This window comes from Oncorhynchus kisutch, linkage group LG20 (assembly GCF_002021735.2).
Source record: "Oncorhynchus kisutch isolate 150728-3 linkage group LG20, Okis_V2, whole genome shotgun sequence".
Classification (NCBI taxonomy): Eukaryota; Metazoa; Chordata; class Actinopteri; order Salmoniformes; family Salmonidae; genus Oncorhynchus; species Oncorhynchus kisutch.
The window spans coordinates 21,383,224-21,409,934 of record NC_034193.2 but is presented as its reverse complement, the minus strand read 5'-3'; the positions used below and the strand labels follow the sequence as shown (position 1 = coordinate 21,409,934).

Here is a 26,711-nt window from a genome sequence, read left to right as displayed (position 1 = left end):
TTAGAACCCAAGTCATTAATTTATTAAATCCCAACATTTATGGCAACTGCAGATAGACACTAAGGCAGGGGTGTCAAATCAACTTGAGGGTGTAGTGTCTGTAGGTTTTTGGTTATTCCTTTCAATTAAGCCCTACACAACTAGGTGTGGGGAGTTCCTTAATTCATTAATCAAATACAAGGAAGGAGCAAAAACCTGCAAACACTCGGCCCTCCGTGGAATGAGTTTGACACCTGTGCTTTGAGGAAACAAACATTTCAAATACAAGCACAAGTCAGAAAAGTCTACCATAATTCTAGCCTGATGCTTTTCTTTTTAATTTAAAAAACACGTACACTAAAGGATAACTTTTTTTTAAAAGTCAGAAACATTAAAAGTAGTACTTGCATTATATTACACATTTGTATAAATAGTACTTTGAGAAAGTGTATCTTAAAAAATACTTAACATCAAATTCCATCCAAAAGTAAAGTGGAATGTACAGCGAGGTTCAAAATATTCGGACAGTAGCATTTCAGAGACCCACTAAATCCTAGAGGGACTGATTCATGTGGAAGTGTTCAGAAACATTCTAATTTGCATATGTGACTCAAATGACACAATACATTATTCACCATTCATTTCTATTGGGCACAAAATAATCTGAAACGCAACCAAAACAAACTGCAAATGCATCCAGCAAGTTTGGAGTCACAAGCTTGATGCAAACATTGCATGCTAGGAATATGGGACCAAATATTGAACATTTGACTACTTTAAAACACAAGTTGATTTGTCCCCATACTTTTAATTTACTAAACTTGGGGGGGGGGGGGGGGGGGGGACTAGGTACAAAAATGGTTCACCCAATATGGATCAAAAGACCCACAAATTAAATCTGACAGTCTGCACTTTAACCCCATAGACATTTTTAAAGTGGTAGAGTACAGAGCCAAAACAACAAAATTGTCACTGTCCAAATACTATTGGACCTCACTATGTCAAGTTCATGGCTCATATCCTCATCAACAGACAAGATACGGAGCCACTTTGAAACATTTCACTTACATTAAACTGAATCAAAACCAATAGGCTCAAGTAAAAGGAAGCTCAATTGAAATCATTCATGCTCTGATGAATGTCTGACAACATAAAGCGCAGCCTAATGAAATTGTGTATTGATCCTGAGTGTGCGGAGATGAATTTTCCAGCTTCACAAAACAGGTGCTCGTGCTCCTATACTGATCAAATTCATACACTGATACTGGCACCTTACTACCAACTGTGCTTTGTCAAAATCCCTAAGGCTCAAACTGTTGTTTAGAAGCGAGATGTGTTGCCAAAACGTTCAAACCTGCAACCCACCTATTGTGTTTTTCCACACCACTGTTATGTTTAACATCCCATACTTGGTTACAGATAAGGCTCATGATATGGGGTGGTAAAGAACTCTTGGACTGGAATATTCCCTTCCACCACAGGTTGGGCAGAAAAGTATAGTTCCATTGATTGTTTCAAAGTGAAAATCTGGAAAAATGACGTATTACCAACAAACTGGCACAATATACAATTTGGCAAGGATCGTTAATATTTAGGCTAAAAAAAACTAAAAAACTATTGACATTTTTCAAGTGAGTGGATGACTTCTATTCTGTATGGGAATTATTACTGAAGGCAAACAGGAAAATATTTTCTCACCCAATTTTGCATCTGCATTCACCAAGTTACCTCAACACATGTTACAGGTCTGTGTAACTGCTTTGGCTTTGAAACACAATCGTACAGTGGAACTATACTTTCCCACCCAACCTGTGGTGGGAGGGAATATTCCAGTCCTTAAGAGTTCTCTACCGCCCCATATCATGAGCCTTATCTGTAAGCAACCAAGTAAAGTGGTGTGGAAAAACACTGTGGGTGTTTGAGGCAACACATATCTCCTCACTTATGAACAACAGTTTGAGCCTTAGGGATGTTACTGACAAAGCAGTTATTCACCTCTCTGGAATAAAGCATAAAAAAAAATGAAATGTAACCCAACATGGCTGCATTCATATTATTTAAAATAAAGAAAACATCTGAAAGCAGAGGATCTTTTAAAACTAGTAATTTTATCTTTAAAATATATTTTTCAATGTATACGTCAGTATACATTCTTTTGTGGTACCATGATGTAACATCTGACATCAAGCAGCTCATATTTCCCTATTTTAGTCTGTTTTCTCCTTGTTTCCTCCCCCTCACACGCTAGTTGAATCCTCTACATCTTCTGCCCCTTCCCTCTGTGGGAGGAGCTGGAGGTTCTCTTCAGCCAATGGCGAGGGAGAATCCTTAGGTATTCTATTCCTTTCCAGGTGTTCGTCCAATAGGGCGGCTACGGGGGTGTCACACTCCACAGTGCTGCACTTAGTGTATACGCCCCCCATGTCGGTTCCCAGGCCACTTCCTATGGAGTTGCGTCTAGCTCTGTTCCGCAGGGTGGAGTGGATGTAGCCCAGGGGAACAGGCAACGTGGCGAATATGATCAAAACAGCCAAGACACCCAGGGCCCAGTCAGGGTAGTCCAGAGTCTCCTCGGAGGCCTGAGGGAGAGACCGAGATCATTAAATACAATTATAAACTGGGTGGTTCGAGCCTTGAATGCTGATTGGTTGACAGCAGTGGTATATCAGACCGTACCCAACAGGTACGACAACATATTTATTTTAACTTCTCTAATTACGTTTGTAACCAGTTTATAATATCAATAAGGCACCTCAGGGGTTTGTGATTATACGGCCAATATACCATGGCTAAGGCTGTGTCCAGGCACTCCGCGTTGCATCAAGCATAAGGACAGCCCTTAGCCGTGGTATATTGGCCATATACCACACCCTCTGGCCTTATTGGTTAAATATAATACGGTCCAAAGTGAGAGGACAATGAGCAGCCTAGTGTTGCCTAACCTTTTCTCTGTTCCAGGCAGTGTAGGTGGGCCGTTTGAAGCACATCTTTAGCAGGCTGGCTCCCAGCAGTCCCAGCATGGCCAGCAGACACACATACTTCCACAGGTACTTATAGACCACAGGAGGACGCCAGTGGAGCATCTTCTCTATGTCATCAAGGAACCTGATCATTCAGATATACAAGGCAATGATCAGTGAGAGACCAGGGGAAACAGACAGACACAGCGAGTCAACCTGAAGGATCAATTTGAGAGCCACTTTCGTTCTACCTTGAATAATTAAAGTCTGATTACATTTCTTCATTAAAGATATTCGCCGGTACTTTTGTAAAATTTTTAGCCAGTAGTTCTGAAAGTAGCACCCACGAGCCAAAAGTGGTCCCTGAAAATTGCAAATATGTGCACCACGTCATAGCTCTCTCTCTGGCTCTACTGTGTGTGTCTTGCTAGCTGTCACTCAAATGGCAAGGGGCTGAAGTTCATTGGCTGAAACTCACAATGCTAGGGGGCTGGTCCATGTGGGGGTAAATGTAGGGAAAGTGTCACCGCACATCTTCCAAAAAACAATTGCTTTAAAATTAGGGACTTCGTGGCTAATTTAGGTAATCTGCTCATAGATTATCGATGTATGAACTACATATTGACACATCACTACAAAGGGGAGGTTTCCAAAAAATACTTACTTGTCACCAAAGTACCAGAGGATGTCTTTAATGAATATTCCGCTTTCGTGAAATAAATGGTCTCATCTAATTCCTGAAGTGTGCCATGCGGTTCATGCAGTCACTGTAGCTAATAGGTTCTTACCGGTCAGCGCCGTACACCCAGGACACACTGAAACACTCAAACACCACCACGATGATGAGGGGCAGGGTGGCGGAGTAGTCGTCAAACATCATCACAAAGTAGTTCCCACAGCGCTGCGTGAACAGCATGCCAATCAGGAAGCCGATGATGCAGCTACACACTGGGGGATAGAGAGAGAACATTACAGATCCCACACAGATATACTTGGCATATTTACTAAAGAGCAGTCAGGACTAACAGTCAGGCCCCATTATGATGCCATCTTATAAAACGTAACCGCATATTAAAATTTGGTTTGCTCCTAGACAAAGCGAATGTCTGTGCCTCGCATACTCTCTGAAAAGACCTTTGCTTGAACAAGAAAAAAAAGTGGCAATGTTTGTCCTTCTTGAGACGCCATATCAACAACTTAGCTAGGATACACTTCCTCAAAATAGACAAATCAAGAAATCTGTAATTCATTGATGTTTTTACCAAGCAGGCCTTAGTCAGGCAAATTTACATCTAACTAAGATGTTTGGTTCAGTATTTCTCAAGTGAACAAATGTTGCATAAAAACTAGTCCTCATTAAATTACAAACACTTAATTGAAGAATCCCGTCCATAGGTCCCACTCCTACAGGGAGTAGTAAGTAGTTGACCAATCACCGACGAAGGGGCGTAGACTTCGGGCTACCGAAAGTCGACTGTTTTTCAAATCCCTTTTGAAATACTGACAGCCTTAAACACTAATTACAAGTTACCAAATCGGATGTGTTTGTTCAGACAGCAGTCATTTCCTGACATGGCTACACTAATTGTCATAGTAACGACAGGAGTGTTGTTACTGATATATAGGTAGCCCTATTCACAGGTGCCGCCAATCAGTCACCAATCTGAAGACACACCTGCTCCCCTTTCCCTTGGTTTAAAAAGCCAGTTCTCAATAGCTCAATCTCTGTCACTCAATGTCTCGCTGGATTGAGCTCTCTTTTTTATCTCCTACATGTCACATTTGTTCGTTATTATGTGAGTAGGTTTTGTTATGGTGTTTGACTTTGTTTGGTGGTGGGAAAAGGGGGTACCAAGCCAAGTCGCCCATGGGCATACATTACCCGTAGGAATACTTTGTCTAAGAACACTAGTTAGAACTGGGCGGACCACCCGTTGTATTTTATTGGTTAGTTAGTTAGCTGTATTGAAGCAAGCAAGTCTAGCTTAGGGGTGTTTTGGGATATTTGTTTCTTTCCTTGGGTCCAGCTCAGCCCCTTTCCTCCTCACCGTGTGTTTAAACAATAAACTATGAGTGTTTGACGGTAGATTTAAGTTGTCTGTGGTTATTAGTTCTCACTGTTATAATTTGCATGAGTTATGTTACGGGTCTTGTATCCACCCCCCCTAGACTGCAGGGCCAAAGGGATTCGTAACACATGTGCACAGTGGTGTAGGCTGATTGGTGGTTGTTAACTCAATGACAAGTTTCCAATTTAACAACTTTTACTAAACTGTATTAGCACACTACATGGTTGCCATTGCACTCAGGCCAGGTTCATCAACAACGAGACTGCTGCGCAGGCTCACTAATAACAGAGTGATAGCCCCATAATAATAGAAATATAGGGATACTTAAAACAACTTAACAGTGCTCATCACTCATGTAGCCTGCCATGGATGTTCCCCAGTTTCTTTAAATGTTCAAAATCATAATGTAAGAACACTTAAAGCCTCAAAGGATAAGATGCACCGTCCTTCAAAACTTGAGACATCTGTGGCATTGGGTTGTGATAAAACAAGGTGCACCGGCACAAGGTGCACCTGTGTAATGATCATGCCGTTTAATCAGCTTCTTGATATGCCACACCTGTCCAGTGGATTATCTTGGCAACGGATAAATGCTCACTGGAAGGTAAACAAATTTGTGCACAACATTTCTTAGAAATTAGCTTTTTGTGAGAATGGAACATTTCTGGATCTTATTTCAGCTCATGAAACATGGGACGAACACTTTACATGTTGCGTTTTATACTTCTGTTTAACTTTATAGCACATTCAATAATTTGTAAACAATTAACAAGCTAGTTTGATACATGTTCTTGTAAAAACTATCAACAGTAGATATGCCAAATAAGTCTAAAAACCACTTGAGGCCAAATAAATCCGATTTGACATTCAGACAAGTCGCATGGACAGGAATCCAATTTATATATTTTTTATTTGACATTTATTTAACTAGGCAAGTCAGTTAAGAACAAATTCTTATTTTCAATGACGGCCTAGTTAACTGCCTGTTCAGGGGCAGAACGACAGATTTGTACTTTGTCAGCTCGGGAATATGAACTTGCAACCTTTCGGTTACTAGTCCAACGCTCTAACCACTAGGCTACCCTGCCACCTCTACACTCTAACCACTAGGCTACCCTGCCACCTCTACACTCTAACCACTAGGCTACCCTGCCACCTCTACACTCTAACCACTAGGCTACCCTGCCACCCCTTCTGATTTCAAACCACCTACGAAGGTGGAAAAATATTGGATTTGAGGCAATTAACTGACAAAGTGAATAAGCCTTTATTGTACTTGACCTGTATAGTTTTCTTCCAGTGGTTCCCAAATAGGGTTTAATACCAGTAAACAGTATCCCGAGATTTCCCGACCAAGCTCCTTCCTGTTTCCTGAGAGAAATAATGACGGGACCAATAATATACAATTGCTCTACCACACTAATGCAAAATGGGCACGTGCGATTAGCTACATGAACTGGACAGAACTCTCTGGCTTCATTCATGCATACATAAGGCCAGTCATCACAACGCTAACAGCCTGCAATATTTACTCGACATAAAATCCCAGATTGTCAGAAATTCAAGCCATGAAGTATTCTATCACGAATAGGCTACACGAGACCGACACAGTTACGGTAGACAATCTCCATACTACCTGTGTGGCAGGGCAGAGGCTCAAAATATGTGCGCTACTCGCTCACTGTTATCAAAACGGCTGATACACTGGGTCCGAAATAGCGTAGACATTTGTAACCTTGTTCCATGATTACATTACAAAAGCAAGAGCATGGCGGACTTAAGTCAGATTCACTAGGAATTGATCAACCGCAGCGCTATCCATGGTGCTGAATTGCCGCTCCTTGCTTTGTTAAGAGGAGTATCTGATATGTTCCCTGTCAAAGTCTAAGCAGGTTATCATAAAGTAAAAACAGACCATTTTCACTAGGCTGTAATAACCTCAACAATTTACCAGTTGGCCAACAGTGCTTCACAGATTCCTACATAAAAACTAGGCTACATCAACGAAATATGGTGGGGACTTGGATTAAATAGCAACAAATACAGCGCATTCGGACCCCTTCTGTTTGTTCACATTTTGTTACGTTACAGCCTTATTTAAATATTTTTTTCTGCAAACAGAAATACCTTATTTACATAAGTATTCAGACCCTTTGCTATGAGACTCGAAATTGAGCTCAGGGGCATCCTGTTTCCATCGATCATCCTTGATGTTTCTACCTGGCATAAATTAAATTGATTGGACATCATTTGGAAAGGCACACACTGTCTATATAAGGTCCCACAGTTGACAGTGCAAGTCAAAGCAAAAACCAAGCCATGAAGTAGACGGAATTGTCCATAATCCTCCGAGACACGGTTATGTCGAGGCACAGATCTGGGGAAGGGTACCAAAACATATCTGCACCCTGCTTGTGCAGCACCAAAGGTGCTTCAACAAAGTACTGAGTATAGGGTCTGAATACATATTTAAATGTGATTTCAATTTCTAAACACCCGTTTTTGCTTTGTCATTGAGGTAGTGTGTGTAAATTGATGAGAAAAAACAATCAATTTAATCCACTTTAGATTAAGGCTGTAATTTAACAAAAATGTGGAAAAAGTCAAGGGGTCTGAATACTTTCCCAATGCATTGTACATCAAACAATTAGATCATTATGTATATTTCTTGATTTACAGTGGTATAGATAGTCATGTCAGATTTTTTGCGCTGGAATTATTTCTAAATTGCAGTTCTGTTTTGAACGGGAATCTATCAATTTTCTCATCAAGGAAAATTGGTAGATAAAAAATATTCACAAACTTGAGGTCAGAAACTCACGTTAGGCTGCCTGACTGGGTCACGAGACAGTCTTTACCTGTGAGTATGGTCTTGTGGCGCTTCAGCACTTTGAAGTTGTCGGTGAGGGGTGTGAGGATGCCCTCCATGGTGCCGAACATGGTGCTAAGACCCAGGTTGAGCAGCATGAGGAAGAACAAGGCTGACCAGAAGGGACTGCCCGGGAACAGAGTCATGGCCTCTGTGAAGGCTATGAACGCCAGCCCTGTGCCCTCCACACCCTGCGAGAGAGGAATGATAAGGCGAAATGGAAGGGGAGAGAGAAAGAGAGATTTACATTTATCGTGATATAGCATCTCAACAGATCCAAACTTTATCTTTACTTTTTATATACGCATTTTAGCAATAAACCTACTAAAATTTAATTTGTTAATTGATAATGAGTGGGAGGAGCAAACAGGCAGGTTAGTTTGGTTTCCAAATAAAGAGGGCAAAGCTGTAACTCCAAGAATATAGAGAGTGAGATGCAGTAAAAAAAGAGGCAGGCTTGAACGCAAGATCAACCGTTTACTTTGTTCATCTCATTCTCCAGGCTGCAGTCGGTGAGGTTGCCAGGGACATTGGCTCCGTGAACCTTGAACCAGCCCCTGTAGGCCTCCAGGGGATCTGAGCTGGAGTCAGAGATGTTGATCACGGGTAGCAGGTCCCGGTCAAGAGGGCCCACTGAGAACTGCTCCGACAGCTTCTCCAAGTTACTGATAGAGGGGAGGGTGAAGAACAAGCAGTCAGTTCATTGTACATTTTAGCAACGGCCCAGAGCCGAGTAGGTATGACATTTAACAGATTACTCCAACTGGTGGCCCGTGGGCAATTTTATTGGGCCCCCAAGTTCTGAGCAAAAAAAAACACACAAAAAGCACACTCACTGAGTCACGCAGCGCATTGCGACTTCCCTGGCGCGGAAGCCCAGCACGGCGAACACCACCAGCGTGGCGAGGACAGAGGTGAGAAAGTTGATGGTGGAGACAGTGAGGGCATCGCGGTGGCAGTTGTTGCTGCGTGGGTTGTAGGAGGAATAGGCGATGACCGAGCCAAAGCCCAGGCCCAGGGCAAAGAAAACCTGCGTTGCCGCCTGGCGCCACACCTGCACTTCACCCCAGATCTCCAGCTGGAGGGAGAAAAGAGGGGGGGTGAAGAGAGCGAGGGGAAAAAAAGAGCGAGGGGGAGTCAGTGGAGAAACAAAGTCAGTTAACCCTGCTCGATTTCTGCCCGGTCAACTGTAAGAGCTGTTAATATGAAGTGGAAAAGTCTAGGAGCAACACCGGCTCAGACGCAAAGTGGTAGGCCACACAAGCTCACAGAACGGGACCGCCGAGCACTGAAGCGTATAAAATACGTCTGTCCTCAGTTGCAACACTCGCTACCGAGTTCCAAACGGCCACTGAAAACAAGTCACCACAGCAATGTTCCAACGTCTAATGGAAAGTCTCATATTAATATCCATGATTTTGGAATGAGATGTTCAATGAGCAGGTGTCCACATTCACTACATGACCAAAGTGTATCTAGTTTGTTATTTGCCATGGTTTTAAAAGCTGAGAAATTCTGAACCACATACCCCCTTTGGAGCACATCAGATGAACAGTTAAACACACTAACAGGATTTGTTATAAGTGTGTGCTTAAGAACGCTGTATGGATTAGTATTAGCCAGGTTATCTGGCTTTCCAGACCCTCTATTTTCCCTTATAACTATCGTTCATACAAGCAGTGTGCTGGGTGGATGATGATGGTACCTTAGGGTAGAACATGTACTTGATGCCCTCTGCAGCCCCGTTCAGCATCAGCCCTCTGATGAGGAAACACAGCAGCACCACATACGGGAAGACCGAGGAGAAATACATCACCTTGGACGAGAAGAGAAGGAGGGGTAGATGAGGCTTACAGCAAAGAAAACGTTCATTTATAACAGGGATGCAAACTGGTCAGGGCCCAAAAATGTGATACTTTCCACCTCCACTGAAACACGCAGAAATTCCCTGCTATGGGGGGAAAATGCAGGTTTTAACTAATTAAACGACAAAGAATATGATCTACATGATCAGTCTGTGTGTAAAATAAAAAGTGGTTAATGTGAACCTAACTCACACCTAAAAAGAAAGCAATCCAATGTTATTTGTTGCCTAGACTTTACTGCAAATGACACTCAAGTCTTGAGAAAAAACAATACACTAATATTGCAGTTAGCCATGACAGCCTTTATAATAGAATGCTTGTGACCACACACACATCTAAATACTGCATTGGGGGGGGGGGACATCTTAAGTAGAATAGAATGAAACAAGCAAGCATTCTATTTTTGCTCTATTATATAGCACAAGGTTACCTATGTGCAAAAACACCATTCACTGAGTAAAACATTAAATAATCCCTCCTCACTCACACACATTACTGTCAAGTTCAACACAACAAAAGCAATATCTTTGGGCTCCACTGCACATCATACACTTTCTTCCTGTGGACATCTGTTCTACAATGTGCCAGCAGATCATGATTCCCTTTGTTGGCATACTTGATATCTTTCAGGCAGAGAGTACACCTGGCATACCCCTTTTAATCCACTCCAGCTACACTTGATCCCTGAATCCACTTGTTTAACAAGCAACGCCTCATTTTCACCTAATTCTATCATTCTGAAAATTAACCACATACTGTAGAGGGAAAACATTAGTTTACAGATAGTAGTTAGTTAGCTATTTAACATTTCATATTTCCCCCAGAGTTCAGTAAGAAACTAACACGTTATAACTTGAAGAACGGCAATGAGTCGTAACGTTATAAGTTAATACTATAGCGAATTGGTTAGGTGACTAACGTCAGCTCATCTGATGTTGTAACATTAGCTAGCTAACGTTAGCTGCCTGACTTGATTAGCCAGCTAATTTTAACACCATAAACTCAATTTGATCAGTTAAGTAGGCTAATGTTGCTTAACATTTCTCTCGCTAGCTAACGGATAATCCGATCCAGCTAGCAAGATACTTAACCATGCTAACAGCACTTGTTCCACCACCTTTCTCCCTCACCTCAAAACGTTCCAAATGCCAGTTGTTTTTCGGTTACAGCTTATGAAGTAACTTGTTACGCTCCATCACCTTCTCACCCGTCTCCGTGGTCAGGCTTCTCACCTACCTCTTCGTTATCGTTCAGGGGACGCGCTGCTGTAAGTTAACTGGTAAACTGCCTTTCCACTCTTGCCAGAGCGCACGCTGATGCTGTAACTAGCAAATCGGTTGTCTCTTCAATCGTGTGCTGCATTCTGTTGATATGTGAACGATTCGCTGAGCCCTGGATACAGTCAGTATTGCTCCAAACGTGCATCAGTCGTTCGCATACAGGCAGTAGTCATCCAAAGCCCCCCGCCACCAACTTTTCTCATCGGATCTACACGAATCACATATGTCACCTATTTCGGATTCAAAGCAGCGAATTTAGCCGAAAGGTGACTAGTTTGCATCCCTGTTTTAAGGATCTCTTGAATCTCCATCGAGTTAGTCAACCATGAGTCTGATTACATATGCTGATTACATATGCTCTGTGATTTTGATTGTAGTTCTCCATCTAGAGAAATTCATGGAAGCCTTTAAATCCGAAGGAATTTAAAGGCTTCCATGAAGTTCGACGCCAGTGGGATATTTCCAGAATGGGAACATTCCAAACATTTCCACAGACAGGCCTATGGCCACACTAAAATCTACAAATGTTTTTTTTACCCAGCAAATTACCCTTATCGTAGTCTGACTCAGCCCACACAAAGTTACAGATTCAGTCATTCCATCAGACTGAAACTGAGGGTATAGAAGTCCTTGCTTGGGTGGGTTGATTCAGATTTCCTGTTCCACCTGGGCCAAATGGACAATAATCTAACAAGTAAATTGCTAAACTTTACTGAATGAGCGCTTATCATAAACCTCTGAGCGGGACCGTTAGTGGGTTTACGTTTTTCACATTATCCCAAACCACTATTTAGCCTATGTTTATTTATCACAATGTTTTTGTGGATATTCTAATCTGCAATGTAAGGTGACACGATGCCTAATTGTCTCTCAACCCCGCCATATGCTCTACCTTGTCGAGCACCTAGGCCTATATGGCTACATAACATTGTGCAATGGTAACAACACAATAAGAACACCTCGAACGTCAAGAATTGGGCTACATGGCTCCGCACGCTTGCCATGTCGCTTTCACTTGTCAAAACATGCCTTTGTATTTTGGCACTGCGCCATGGAAATACGGTAGCAACAGCTGTAACTTTTAGAATTCCTTCGGTTTTTCTGTCCCCATCATTTCAGATTGCGTATCTCATTCATATGCATAATCGCTTAAATGCTTGCCACACACACACAGCGAGAGTATCGACAATTTCTAATTGCTACTAACCGTCTTCATCTTTGGATATTTTATCGAACAACAGTGACATTTGGGGGAGAGGGCAAACTCCACTGAACAAGACTCAATGTATGGAATCACTTGGGAGTTAGTGGATTTTGGACAAACTTCCCCTTTAAGCGGAACATTCAGTACCTTGGCAGAGGATTTGATGCCCTTGAACATGCCCAAGCAGACGATGGTCCAGGCGGCCAGCAAGCAGCAGGTGATGACAGGGTTAAACTCGCCCGTCTGTTCGATGGAGTCGGTGATGTTAAGAGCCTTCCGGAACCAGAAGTAGGTGGTAGGACCACTGGCCGCACATTCCTTCACTGAGATTAAGAAACAAAGCAATGGTCAGGTGAAAATATTAGGCAAAGAATATGGAAGAAGATTGTTGCAGCCGAAATGACAAACTATTCCTTATATAGTACACTTTATGTGCCGCCTTGCTCAAAAGTAGTGTACTATATAGGGCAGGGATGGGCAAATGGTGGCCCCCGAGGATCAATTTCCACACAAAAAAAGTTATATATAGTATAAATATTTTGGGGGAAATCGGTCAGGGTCTCAACTTACTGTTTGTCGACAGTTAGAATACAGCAGGTGCAATTTCGAAACGTGGTTGCGCATCAGCAGTTTTTCGATTGTTATGTCAGTCACGCAATTAGCTCGTGTCAGCAAAAAGAAATTGACTGGTAAATGATCTAAACTTGCCATCAGCATGGTCAAATTACCAATTTGGGGGGGGGGGGGGGTGCATTGACCATCAAATATCATTAAAAAACTTTTGACATTTGTCTCCACCCTATAGTAAAAATATTACATTGCCAATTTTTGTTTTTTGCCGCTGTCAATCTGGGTACTGCAGACCCACGAACCACTGTGGCCCCTCATGATGAGTTCAGATTTTTTTGGTGGGCCCCACCCACATCAAAGATGCCCATCCCTGATAAAGGGAATAGGACGGCTTTTCAGACACAGCTGATGGGTTATTGCTATGGGAGTGTTAACTTACCAGTTATGTTATCGTGTTTAGGACACTCTTTCCAAGGTAGTGGATATTGAAATGAGTTTCCTAAGTAGAAAAGGCTCCAGCCGATGATCACGTTGTAGTAGAGAGCAACAAAAAAACACACCTGAAAAGGAGAAAAGTTTACATGGGTTAGTAACACATTGTTGTCTCCCTCAGGATATTTATAACATGTTCGGGATACAACTTTCAACTCTATTAGAACGCTCTCCAGTGAAGTGATGTTATGTAAAGTCAAATGCAATGCGCCCGTAGGATTTCAAATCTCGTGCTCAAACTGAAGCATTGCTAATCCTTGACCTTGGGCCATGTGTGGTCAGGTCAGGGGTGTATTCATTACAGAATCCGTATAAAAACAAAACGATAGAAACTTGTTTGCTCTGGGACAAATTCAGGTAAATCCTGTTTCGTTTAAGAGTTTTTGAAACAGAATTGGCGCAATGAATCCGCCCCAGGTGACCGCGTTTGTATGACTAGCGGACAGCTACATTGTTAAATCTCTCACCACACAGCTGGAGTAGCCGATCCCCGCCAGCTTGGGAGAGATGTGCTTCCACACGCCGATGCTGCCCTGCCGGATGGACTGACCAGCCGCCAGCTCCAGGAAGAACAAGGGAATGCCCACCAGGATCATGAGCAGCACGTACAAGAGGAGAAAGGCCCCTGTGGGAAGGAGAAAAAGATAGAAGTGTTCATGAGGGCTAAAAACAAAACTGGCCTTGTGCCAACTGTTAGTTAATATGACAGTGAGGATAGTAATTGAATCATATTGGCAAATCCATTAGGACATTTGAAGATGCACTAAAAAGGCATACTGAGTTATTGTTTTCCAAGACAAATGCATTCACAGCAAAGATTAGAGGAAAATGTTCAAGTAGTTTGCCGCCTCAGACCTTTGCCAGTATTTATAACATGTCTCAGAGTAGGAGTGCTGATCTAGGATCAGGTCACCCTTATCCATGCAATCTTCTTCATTATGATCTAAAAAAAAAGGCTAAACTGATCCTAGACCAGGTATAGTCATCCAATATGCATTATGAGTATGGGCCCAGGTGAGAAAACAAATATGAAAATGTATGTACTCACTACTGTAAGACACTGGATAAGAGTGTCTGCTTAATGACTCAAATGTAAAACCCACTGATATTGACACCATCCTCACCTCCTCCATTTTGATGGCAGAGGTAGGGGAACCTCCACACGTTACCCAGGCCAACGCTGAACCCCACCTGAGCCAGGAAATACTCCAGTTTACTGTCCCACCCATCCCGGGCGGGGGGCTCCACTATGCCCTCCTGACTATCCTCGCCAGCCAAGCTGTCCAGCTGAGTCTCTGGTGTCACTGACATGTAATCGTCATTGGGCAGGGGAGGCTTCTCCATCTATCAAAAGACGGAAACAATATCATTTAGTAGGGCCGGGACAATACCAGTATCGAGACACTCATTAGTATCATAGCAAGGAAACCAGACACGAAGCAGATTTAACTTATTTAGGGAAACAGCCCTGATGTTGGAAACAAAGATTAAATGTGTATCTGGATGACAATTTATTTTCCAAGCTACAGCACACAATATTTTACATGCAGCAGGTTTTCAAAGGAACAGAGTTGTCTGCTTCAATTTTTGCCATGGAAAAATATATTGCGATACTGGTATCATCCCAGCCATAAAGTTTAGTGTGGCTAGTAATATGCCACATGCATCTAGGCTACTACATGGGGTGAATCGAAAGTGGGCACACCAAGCAAAAAGTGCATTGTATAAATCCATTTGAATTACTTTTTGACAGCTTCCCTTTTGATTGAAAACTTTCCATAAATGTTTGCCCATGAAAGAAGGGGCCAGAAAGTGAGTTTTTAGACCCGAATGCCAAAACATTCAAGAGCGAATGGTGCTAAAAGTTGACCTCTTTTGGAAAACCTGTTTCAGTCGGCTTTCCACCAGACACTGGGAGATAATTGTCCCCTTCAGCAGGACAATAACCTAAAACACAAGGTTAAATGTACACAATCTCCATAGACAAACATTGGCAGTGGAATGGAATCACTGAAGAGCTCAGTGGCTTTCAACGTGGCACCGTATTAGGATGCCACATTTCCCACAAGTCAGCTCATCACATTTCTGCCCAAATCAACTGTAAGTGCTGTTATTGTGAAGTGGAAACCTCTAAGAGCAATAATGGCTCAGCCCCGAAGTGGTAGGCCACACAAGCTCACAGAATGGGACCGCAGAGTGCTGAAGCGTGTAAAATATGTTGCAAACTGCCTCTGGAAGCAACGTCAGCACAAGAACGTTCCGTCGGGAGAATCATGAAAATGGGTTTCTATGGCCGAGCAGCCACATACAAGATCACCCTGCACAATGCCAAGGGTTGGCTGGAGTGGTGTAAAGCTCACCGCCATTGGAATCTGGAAGCGCTTTTTCTGGAGTGACGAATCACGCTTCACCATTTGGCAGTCCAACAGACAAATCTGGCTGGGTTTGGCTGATGCCAGGAGAACTCTACCTGCTCCAATACATAGTGCCATCTGCACATTTTGTTGGAGGATGCATAATGGTTTGGGGTTGTTTTTCATGGTTTGGGTAGGCCCCTTAGTTCCATTGAAGGGTAATCTTAACACTAAAGCATACAATGAGGTCCAAAAGAACTTCCAACTTTGTGGCAACAGTTTGGGGAAGGCCCTTTCCTGTTTCAGCATGACAATACCCCTGTGCACAAAGCAAAGTCCCTACAAAAATAGTTTGTCGAGATCAGTGTGGAACAACTTGCCTGGCCTGCACAGAGCCCTGACCTCAACCCAATCAAACATCTATGGGATGAATTGGAACGCAGACTGCGAGCCAGGCCTAATCACCCAACATCTGTGCCCGATTTCACTAATGCTCATGGCTGAATGGAAGCAAGTCCCTGCAGCAAAGTTCCAACATCTGGTGTAAAGCCCTCCCAGAAGAGTGGAGGCTGTTATACCCGAAAAGGGGGACAAACTTTATATTAATGCCCATGATCTTGGAATAAGATGTTCAAATGAGCAGGTGTCCACATACTTTTGGTCATGTAGTGTAAATTGGCTTGAAAATCTATTGCAAGACTTGATAAAGGCTGGTTAGCAATGACCAACAACCAACTTGACAGAGCTTGAATATATATATATTTTTTTTACAATTCATGTGCAAATATGTGTTAAGTTCATAGAGCGTTGGACTAGTAACCGGAAGGTTGTGAGTTCAAACCCCCGAGCTGACAAGGTACAAATCTGTCGTTCTGCCCCTGAACAGGCAGTTAACCCACTGTTCCCAGGCCGTCATTGAAAATAAGAATGTGTTCTTAACTGACTTGCCTGGTTAAATAAAGGTAAAAAAATATATATAAATAAATAAATAAACATTTAAAAATTAACCAGAAAGACTCACCGCAATTGCCAAAGATGATTCTAACATGTATTGACGCAGGGGTGTGAATACTTATGTAAATGAGATATTTTTGTATTTCATTTTCAATACATTTGCAAAAATGTCATTGTGGGGTATTGTGTGTAGATGGGTGAGGGAAAATGATTATTTTTATTCAATTTTGAATTCAGGCTGTAGTGCAACAAAATGTGGAGTAAGTTAAGGTGTATGAATACTTTCTGAAATCACTGTGTAGTTTAGAAGTTTTTGTGTTGTGCCCACCATCGGTTCAGACAACATGCTCTTGAATACAAGGTGGGTGTCATTTCAATCATAGAAATAGAATTCATAGAAGGACCTATCCTTTCAGGCCACTGCAATTTAGCTGGTACGTCACTGAAATTGACATTTTTCCTACCACAAAGACGATTGCTGGTCCACCCACCGTCGACTGTCAACTTAAATGGTAATGTCTATTCTGTAGTCTTTATGATTTCAATAGGTTCCTATGGAGGATTGACAGCAATGTTCTCTCTAAACTGCAGGCACCTACCCAGAGACTGCCACGCAGCTCCCTGGGACTGAGCGCAGAAGAGAAGTACGAGATTGAACTTCACTCAACTTTCTAGTTTTCCCTGTTAGTTAACAGTATCAAAGTTGCCCTTTACTGTGGCAATTGTGATCGAATCAACGTATTAGCCACTTTCAATGCAACATGCCGAAAACAAAACGAACTATGCCAGAGATGTTGTAGGCAGAACGCATAGGGATTCTATTGTGCATGACTGCCAGTACTCTACACATACCAGTGTGGCATGGCCAATCAGAGCTGCAGTAGGCCTATACGCAAATAGACCATTGCCATATATGGATCTGTGCCAACTACTTTGACCTGGACTGTGTTTACAGTTATGGTCATGAGTAGATGCACTTGTTTTGAGATCAAGCAAGAGCTGCATGTAGTCACGTGTGCACATTGTGATCATATCCTTCGCTGGTTAGTGAGTTATTAGCCCAGTTATTGATAATTGTGCAAGCAATGGGGGGTGATTACTTAGCACAAAATGTGTACATTTCTAGACATCTTTGAAAAGCGAGTCAGGTAAAGAGTTGTCTTAAAGGGGCAGTGTTATATTTTGAGACAGGCTTGAATACGCTAAGTAGCCAATAGGTGGAGGTAGTATAATTTGTCTGATTCTCTGTAATAATGATATGGGAATAATAATGCATTTTGTCAAATGTTTTCTTGCATCAAACTAAATTTTCAGTCATCTCCTTGTCAGCCAAAACTCAACCCTGTATTCATGCGTCTCAACCGATGGCAAGCACAACACAGAAACCTTAGACCATGTAAAATAGGGTCTAAGCTACATCAGCAAATATGAAATTAAATCAGAGTTTACATTACAATTTAGTGATGAAACACTTTTTTCTAGAAATGATTCAATAGTTTGACAACCCTGTTTGTAAGCTGTTATCAATCACCAACTTTTATCTTTTCCAGTATGAAGACATGGATGTCTCATGTTATGCAAGACGGGTCAACTAAGTACCTTTATCTTTTGGATGATTTGGCATTCAGGCCCAAAAAGTCACTGTCTAAGCACTTATACAATAGGGAAATGTGTGGAAGAATTCATTCAAATAAAAAAGCGGTGCTGTCAAAATGTGATTGATTTCAAATAGACTTACCCTATTTGTAGTAGCCTCCCCCATCCCCTCATTCTCTGTTCGGTATTTCACTACAGGTAGGGTTGCAAAGGGACAGAAACTTTCTGGTAAATTTCCAGATTTTTTTCTGAAATTTTCAGGGGGGGGGGGGGGGGGGGAGTTAAGCCCGGGAATTTTGCTTAAATTCGTCAAAAAAGTTAGCTTATAACAGCAAACCTGTTTTGTGGGATACACATAAGACAATTTAAGTTCTTGTGGCATATTGTGGTTGAACTATCCCCAATTCAATGGAATTGCAACCCTCTGCATGCACAGTGCATTCTTCTATCACATGTACAGCTGATTCTCAAGATCTTGCACACTAATGAGAAGCTATTGAGCTCACACTACTACACTGTCTGAGCCAAGGACTACATGCTATCTGGTAAGTTTGGATTACAATACTGGGTGGGGTGAATATATTTTATATGACCTACATGATTTTTGTTAACTAGTAAATAGTAGCCTACAGCAAAGTGTGTTTAAATCATTGTTAACAATTTCTGCTAGTTAGTTTTTGGGCAAGTGCATAAAGTTCCCTCAGCGCTCACAACAAGCAACCGACAAAAGTTCCTCTACTTCTTTTTGAGGTGAAAATGATAAAAATCAGACACCTTATCGATAGCAACAGCTCACGGTCCTCTACTAAAACCGAAGTTTTGACTCAATGGAGGAACGTAGTCTTACACAGCCTTTTCTCGAGCTGTGTATGCCTCGGATGCTCACAGGCAATGTGTGTTGGAAGAGTTTTCTGAATGTTCTTCTCCCAGCATACACTGGTGACAGACAATGCTGTGAACATGAAGGCTGCTTGGTCTAAAGTAGAAGAGTCCTACCCTCACATCAAACCCATTGGCTGTGCTGCTCATGCATTGAATATGCTCCTCAAGGACATTATGGCACTGAAAACATTGGATACACTCTACAAGAGAGCCAAGGAAATTGTTAGGTATGTGAAGAGTCATCAAGTTATATCAGCAATCTACCTCACCAAGCAAAGTGAGAAGAATAAGAGACCACATTGAAGCTGCCCAGCAACACCCATTGGGGTGGAGTTGTCATCATGTTTGACAGTCTGTCTGAGGGGAAGGAGTCTCACCAAGAAATGGACATATCACAGTCTGCCAATATGGACAGCCCCATCAAGAGATTCCTCCTGGATGATGTATTTTGAGAGAGAGTGGTAAGTAGCCATTGCACGGATTGAGGTAGACAATGCCATCCTGTCTGATGTTCAGACTCTGCTTGCAGATGTAAGAGAAGAAATCCATACTGCCCTGCCCACTTCACTGTTGCTCCAAGCAGAGGAAACTGCAGTTCTGAAATACATCAAAAAGCGTGAAGACTTCTGCCTGAAGCCCATACACGCCACAGCGTACAGGTTGGACCACAAGTATGCTGGCAAGAGCATCCTGTCCGGTACAGAGATCAACAAGGCCTATGGTGTCATCAATACTGTGTCTCGCCACCTTGGCCTGGATTAGGGCAAGGTTCTTGGCAGTCTGGCGAAGTACACTTCCAAGCAAGTGCTTTGGGATGGAGATGCAATATGGCAGTCGTGCCAACATATGACATCAGCCACCTGGTAGAAGGGACTTTGTGGATCTGTTGCCTCCATCATCCTCCAAATCCAACCAACATCAGCTGCCTCAGAGCGCAACTGGTCCTTGTTCGGGAACATACACAGACCAAGGCACACAAAAGGCTGACCATTACAAGGGTTGAAAAAGTGTTTGCCATCTGGGCAAATTTTTGTCTTTTTGAGCCCGACAACAAGCTAACCTCAACAGGGTTGGAAAGCGACAGTGAAGATGAGGCCTAGGAGTCTGATGTTCAAGAGGTGGATGTAATCATTTGTAATAATTTGCAATTATGTCTACTTATGATAAGGTAAAATGTTTATGTTCGTCTCCAAATGATATGGTAAATATATCCAATGCAAAAAAACATCTACATTTAAATGGTATTAATATTAATTTGCATACATTTCCGTTAACTCCCATATATTCCCATGGAAAGTTCCCACCTCTGAATATTCCCCAAAATGTGCAACCCAAGCTACAGGGTTGTTCTATTTGATTTCAATCACTTTGACTGTACCCCTTTGGATTAGACGTATGATATATATTTGCCCATGGTAAAAGTGGTCAGAATATAACTTCTTGTACATGAATGCCAAAATATTTAGGAGATAGAGGGGCTCCAAGTTTTGCATACTCCACCCTACCAAGAAACAACCATGTCTTCATCACTGGAAAAGATACATGGTTGAGTTGGTATTATTTAAAAGCTTACAAATAGGATTGTCAAACTATTTGATCATTTACTATTTTTTATACCTTTAATGTCAATTATCAATGTTTTCTTCATATGCTGTAGCTTAGACCCTATTTTTCATCAGAGGTGTTTGTGTTGTATCATCAGTTAAGTCAACATGCTCTTGAATACAGTGTGGTGTGTGTCATATTTAGACTGATAAACATACTAAAGTGGGTTTAAAACGTAAACATCAACATTCAAAATGGTGGCAGAAAGATGGTTGAATGTCCACACAGAGAATGTTGACTTAAATGACAATATCAGTTGTTTAAAATTATTGTTAAACTTCCATAGGAAACCGATAGAAATATAGATAATAGAATAGGCATTACCTTTTAGGTTGACATTCAACAGTGGATTGACAGGCAGCCATCTTTGTGATAGCAAATGGAAGCAAAAATGTCAATTCAATTAAAATATCAACGATGTACCAGCTAAATTGCAGTGGTCTGAAGGGATAGGTCATTCTATGAATTATATTTGTATTATTAAAATTACACCCACCCTGTATTCCAGAGTATGCGGTGTCTCAACCGATGGAGACATGGGTGTCTCATGGTAGGGTACTCAAAACAGGTCAACTTTGAGCAAAATGTGTTGGCATACAGGTCCAAAAAGTTCTTTTCTGACCACTTCTACCATGGGCCAATACAGTGGGGCTGGAATTATTGGATCCCTTGACAAAAATTAGCAAAAAAGACTGTATAAAATACAAATACTGAGCTATATTGTATTGAATGTTTTTTTTGTTTTTTTTTACATTACACTTTTTATACTTAATAATTGCTCAAAGAAAGATTGTTTGAGAAGTCATCAAATCTACAAGTGTCAAAATTATTGGAGCCCCTGTTTTCAATACTTCAGCACCCTCCCCTAATAGGCACAATTAAATGAAAGGTGGGCATGGTTGTTATATGGGTACTTTGGGCATATGAACTCATGGCCAGAAAAGGTGATACTTGTTCATGATGCTGTTAACCTTAACAAGGGCCTCAGAACCAGTGGAAGCAAAATAGCCCCATTACATCAAAGATCCACCAGCATATTTTACAGTAGGGACGATTTCTTTCCCGCATATTGTTTTCTCTTAGGGCAAACCCACAAGTGGTGTGGGGGTTAATGCAATTTGGAATCCTTGGGACATCCTTACCCTAAATTCTAACCTTAACCATTTTAAATGTCAACTTCAATGGGGTGACGTTAGAGTTGGGCCGTCCCAAGGTTTCCGTTCATAGGTAGAGACGTTATTTTTGTCTATGTTATCCGGGAACCTTGGGACGGTCCTACCCCATTGAAGTTTACATTTAAAATGGTTAAAGTAAGGGTTAGGGTAGGGGTTTTATACCTCAGTGGCCGAGGACCTCCATTTTCGTGTCACATGACCAATAAAAATGACCCTACAGCTAAATAACACTTATTTTGGGTTAGGGGCTCTATTATTATGTAGCCAGTTCCCACTGTAACACAGCACTGTACAACACCCAGACAATTCGGAGAGAGGGGCACTCACCACGTGACAACATAAAACATTGTCTCATCCAATTACCACTTGTGTTTTTTTAATCACCAGTCTGTAGAAGCATCAAACTCTTATTATCACTAAACATTACAGGTGGCCTGCTATAGTAATAGCACATACAAGACATTGACAATGGGTGAAATGACCCGCTTGCATCAGCTAAGCGCAACACGCCACTCAGTTCAATTCCCGTTTGTCTAAAATTGCATGTTTTCAAGTTGAAAAAGACTCACCTGACCTCTATGTTAATTCAATATTGCCAGTGTAGGAACCGTGGGTAAGGACCGCCAGCGACGTAAAAAGAACAAACTCCAAGCTAGCTAACGTTAGCTAGCTAACAGTAGTAACGAAACATGTGGCATCCACCACCAACAATGCAGCTACAAGCAGATTCCCTGCGCAGTGATGTAGCTAGAAGTGGGATCAAAATGTGTGAGCGATCGCTTACAAATTCACATAAAAGGTCATTCTGGTTCGAACAATAGATCTAGCATAGATTATTAAACGTTAATCAGATTCATGAGGATCCTCAAAGAAACACGCGGGTTTCCTTTGTGGGCGTGTGTATTTCCACTGCCGCGTATTATGGGGACAGGGGCTCCAATTGTTCTTCGGCGCAACAAAATACTTCTGTACTGAATGTGAGAATTTTTGTCGGTTTATGTTTGAAACCACTCAATCAGCTTCAACAAATCCCTCCAACATGTTTTTTCTCCCATTTATTTCTGTCATAATTTCTTTAGAAATATTAACACACAAAAAAAAAGATTAACCTTATTTTTGCTGTCACTTGGACGATGGCGTTACTAAGCCCACTATTGTTGGGTTAAAATAAATACTCTCATCTGCCTACGGTGGTATATTATGTGATTAATGTAAATGTTGCACAATAATATTACGGAACACGTTCAAATGTTTATAAACCACAAGCCATTGTCATTCGTTTAATATATATATATATATGAGACAAAACAATGTAAATAGCATATGGCATGATCACCCCATAATGATGCCACTGCTATTTAACAGTGTCATAGACCTTATATAATATTTTGTCATTTGTTATGACTGCTGCTTGTCCACCCACATTTCCTTTTCTCATGGAACGGCAAATACCTACCTATACCACGTTGCAACTTTCTGCGTGTGCTGTTGTCCTCTGTCTTGTTTTTTCTTTAGCATTCTAATTACATAGTTTAGAGTTAATACTCGGCCTACTTGAAAAAATATGAATGACGACTTCATCATTCCAGGTGGATATAATAGCACTACTCAAACTAGTCTAGTTTGGGAAGCAGGCTAAACTAAAGAATCTGATGTAACAACTGTTGAGGTTCACTAAGCAGTGGCGTCCAAGCCCAACAATGCAAACCCCCAAAAATGATGTGCTAAAGGCACACAAGTACGAAATAGATTAGGAAAAAAAGAGTAGCGAACATGCTCGCCAATTCTCATGTTATTTCAAAAGAAGGTAAAAACATGCACTTCAAAAAACATATATTTTACGCCATCTCAACAGTCTTGTCTGTTCCACTTAACATATTCCTTGTTTTTATTCTCAAATTAAAGCAACAATGCAACACAATATGATATTATGCTTTAAATGAATGACTATAAATACCTTGGCGTAAAAGAATAGTTCTTTCTTTGAACTTTATCGAGTTCGACACAAACGCCACGTTGATACGAGGGCACTACTTCTTCTTTAAAGTTATACGGCAGACTACACCTATTGCTGTATTGCCGCCACCTACTGTACGGGGTATTGAAACAAGATAATACAAAAATAACCACCCCACTCCTTCAGTCACATTCAAATCACATCCCGACACAGGCTCAGGTGCCCGTGATTACGAAGCATTCATCAACACACTTCCTTGTAATGACTCAGCTGCAACGCTGGCGCAACTTTGGTTTTAGAAGTGTGGGTGACATAATATATATATTTTTTATGGGGTAGATCAGCTTTAATATTGCAGACAGATTGTGGCTTCCATCAGTGTAATTTTCGCATAATTTCCAATCCCCCATAAATACACTGCTCCAAAAAATAAAGGGAACACTAAAATAACACATCCTAGATCTGAATGAATGAAATATTCTTATTAAATACTTTTTTCTTTACATAGTTGAATGTGCTGACAACAAAATCACACAAAAATTATCAATGGAAATCAAATTTATCAACCCATGGAGGTCTGGATTTGGAGTCACACTCAAAATTAAAGTGGAAAACCACACTACAGGCTGATCCAACTTTGATGTAATGTCCTTAAAACAAGTCAAAATTAGGCTCAGTAGTGTGTGTGGCCTCCACGTGCCTGTATGACCTCCCTACAATGCCTGGGCATGCTCCTGATGAGGTGGCGGATGGTCTCCTGAGGGATCTCCTCCCAGACCTGGACTAAAGCATGCGCCAACTCCTGGACAGTCTGTGGTGCAATGGTGGATGGAGCGAGACATGATGTCCCAGATGTGCTCAATTGGATTCAGGTCTGGGGAACGGGCGGGCCAGTCCATAGCATCAATGCCTTCCTCTTGCAGGAACTGCTGACACACTCCAGCCACATGAGGTCTAGCATTGTCTTGCATTAGGAGGAACCCAGGGCCAACCGCACTAGCATATGGTCTCACAAGGGGTCTGAGGTTCTCATCTCGGTACCTAATGGCAGTCAGGCTACCTCTTGCGAGCACATGGAGGGCTGTGCGGCCCCCAAAAGAAATGCCACCCCACACCATGACTGACCCACCGCCAAACCGGTCATGCTGGAGGATGTTGCAGGCAGCAGAACGTTCTCCACGGCGTCTCCAGACTCTGTCACGTCTGTTATATGTGCTCAGTGTGAACCTGCTTTCATCTGTGAAGAGCACAGGGCGCCAGTGGCGAATTTGCCAATCTTGGTGTTTTCTGGCAAATGCCAAACGTCCTACATGGTGTTGGGCTGTAAGCACCTGTGGATGTTGGGCCCTCACACCACCGTCATGGAGTCTGTTTCTGACCGTTTGAGCAGACACATGCACATTTGTGGCCTGCTGGAGGTCATTTTGCAGTGCTCTGGCAGTGCTCCTCCTGCTCCTCCTTGCTCAAAGGCAGAGGTAGCGGTCCTGCTGCTGGGTTGTAGCCCTCCTACGGCCTCCTCCACGTCTCCTGATGTACTGGCCTGTCTCCTGGTAGCGCCTCCATGCTCTGGACACTACGCTGACAGACACAGCAAACCTTCTTGCCACAGCTCGCATTGATGTGCCATCCTGGATGAGCTGCACTACCTGAGCCACTTGTGTGGGTTGTAGACTCCGTCTCATGCTACCACTAGAGTGAAAGCACCGCCAGCATTCAAAAGTGACCAAAACATCAGCCAGGAAGCATAGGAACTGAGAAGTGGTCTGTGGTCACCACCTGCAGAACCACTCCTTTATTGGGGGTGTCTTGCTTAGCAACGGCAAATGCCTATAATTTCCACCTGTTGTCTATTCCATTTGCACAACAGCATGTGAAATTTATTGTCAATCTGTGTTGCTTCCTAAGTGGACAGTTTGATTTCACAGAAGTGTGATTGACTTGGAGTTACATTGTGTTGTTTAAGTGTTCCCTTTATTTTTTTGAGCAGTGTATATAATTTTTTATTATTTTCACCTAACCCTACCATCCTTCTCCTAACTGAAGTAAACTAAAGGACAACATCCTTCAGCTCCACTCAACCCCTCCCATCTATCTCTGAAATCAAATCAAATTGTATTTGTCACACGCGCCAAATACAACAGGTGTAGACCGTACAGTGAAATTATTAATTACAAGCCCTTAACCAACAAAGTTTTAAGAAAAAATATAAAAAACAAATAATTAAAGAGCAGCAGTAAAATAACAATCCTTCTCTCTCGGAGGACCTGAGCCGTAGGACCATGCCTCAGGACTACCTGGCATGATGACTCCTTGCTGTCCCCAGTCCACCTGGCCGTGCTGCTGCTCCAGTTTCAACTGTTCTGCCTTGGAATCCTGGCCTGTTCACCGGACGTGCTACCTGTCCCAGACCTATTATTTGACCATGCTGGTCATTTATGAACATTTGAACATCTTGGCCATGTTCTGTTATAATCTCCACCCGACACAGCCAGAAGAGGACTGGCCACCCCTCATAGCCTGGTTCTTCTCTAGGTTTCTTCCAAGGTTTTGGCCTTTCTAGGGAGTTTTTCCCAACCATCGTGCTTCAACACCTGCATTGCTTGCTGTTTGGGGTTTTAGGCTGGGTTTCTTTACAGCACTTTGAGATATCAGCTGATGTACGAAGGGCTATATTAATAAATGTGATTTGATTTGAATAGCAAGGCTATATACAGGGGGTACCGGTACAAAGTCAATGTGCGGGGTCACCGGTTAGTCGAGGTAATATGTAGACGTAGGTAGAGTTATCTAAGTGACTATGCATAGATTATAAACAGAGAGTAGCAGCAGAGTAAAATAAGGGGTGGGGGGGGGGTGAAATGCAAATAGTCTGGTTAGCCATTTGATTAGATGTTGAGGAG

General features: G+C 42.2%; 1 protein-coding gene across 4 annotated transcripts; it reads right to left on the bottom strand.

Annotated features, from left to right (window-relative positions):
- On the bottom strand, positions 1 to 23,959 carry LOC109865459 (sodium-dependent neutral amino acid transporter B(0)AT2). Of its 4 annotated transcripts, XM_031799441.1 has the most exons (14): positions 22,424 to 22,756; positions 21,176 to 21,347; positions 21,004 to 21,044; positions 14,413 to 14,632; positions 13,756 to 13,913; positions 13,236 to 13,356; positions 12,374 to 12,549; positions 9,583 to 9,693; positions 8,714 to 8,955; positions 8,359 to 8,542; positions 7,867 to 8,068; positions 3,728 to 3,887; positions 2,922 to 3,084; positions 8 to 2,558 (listed from the first exon to the last, which is right to left on the bottom strand). In XM_031799441.1, exons 4-14 carry the CDS (start codon positions 14,630 to 14,632, stop codon positions 2,217 to 2,219), a joined length of 2,079 nt encoding a protein of 692 aa, XP_031655301.1. In that variant the 5' UTR covers positions 21,004 to 21,044; positions 21,176 to 21,347; positions 22,424 to 22,756; the 3' UTR covers positions 8 to 2,216. The 4 variants fall into 4 exon arrangements, with proteins under 4 accessions (XP_020309266.2, XP_031655301.1, XP_020309265.2 ...); XM_020453677.2 differs by lacking the exons at positions 21,004 to 21,044; positions 21,176 to 21,347 and having other exon boundaries at positions 1 to 2,558; positions 22,424 to 22,750; XM_020453676.2 differs by lacking the exons at positions 21,004 to 21,044; positions 21,176 to 21,347; positions 22,424 to 22,756 and adding an exon at positions 23,812 to 23,959.
- Positions 23,960 to 26,711: the final 2,752 nt, after the last annotated feature.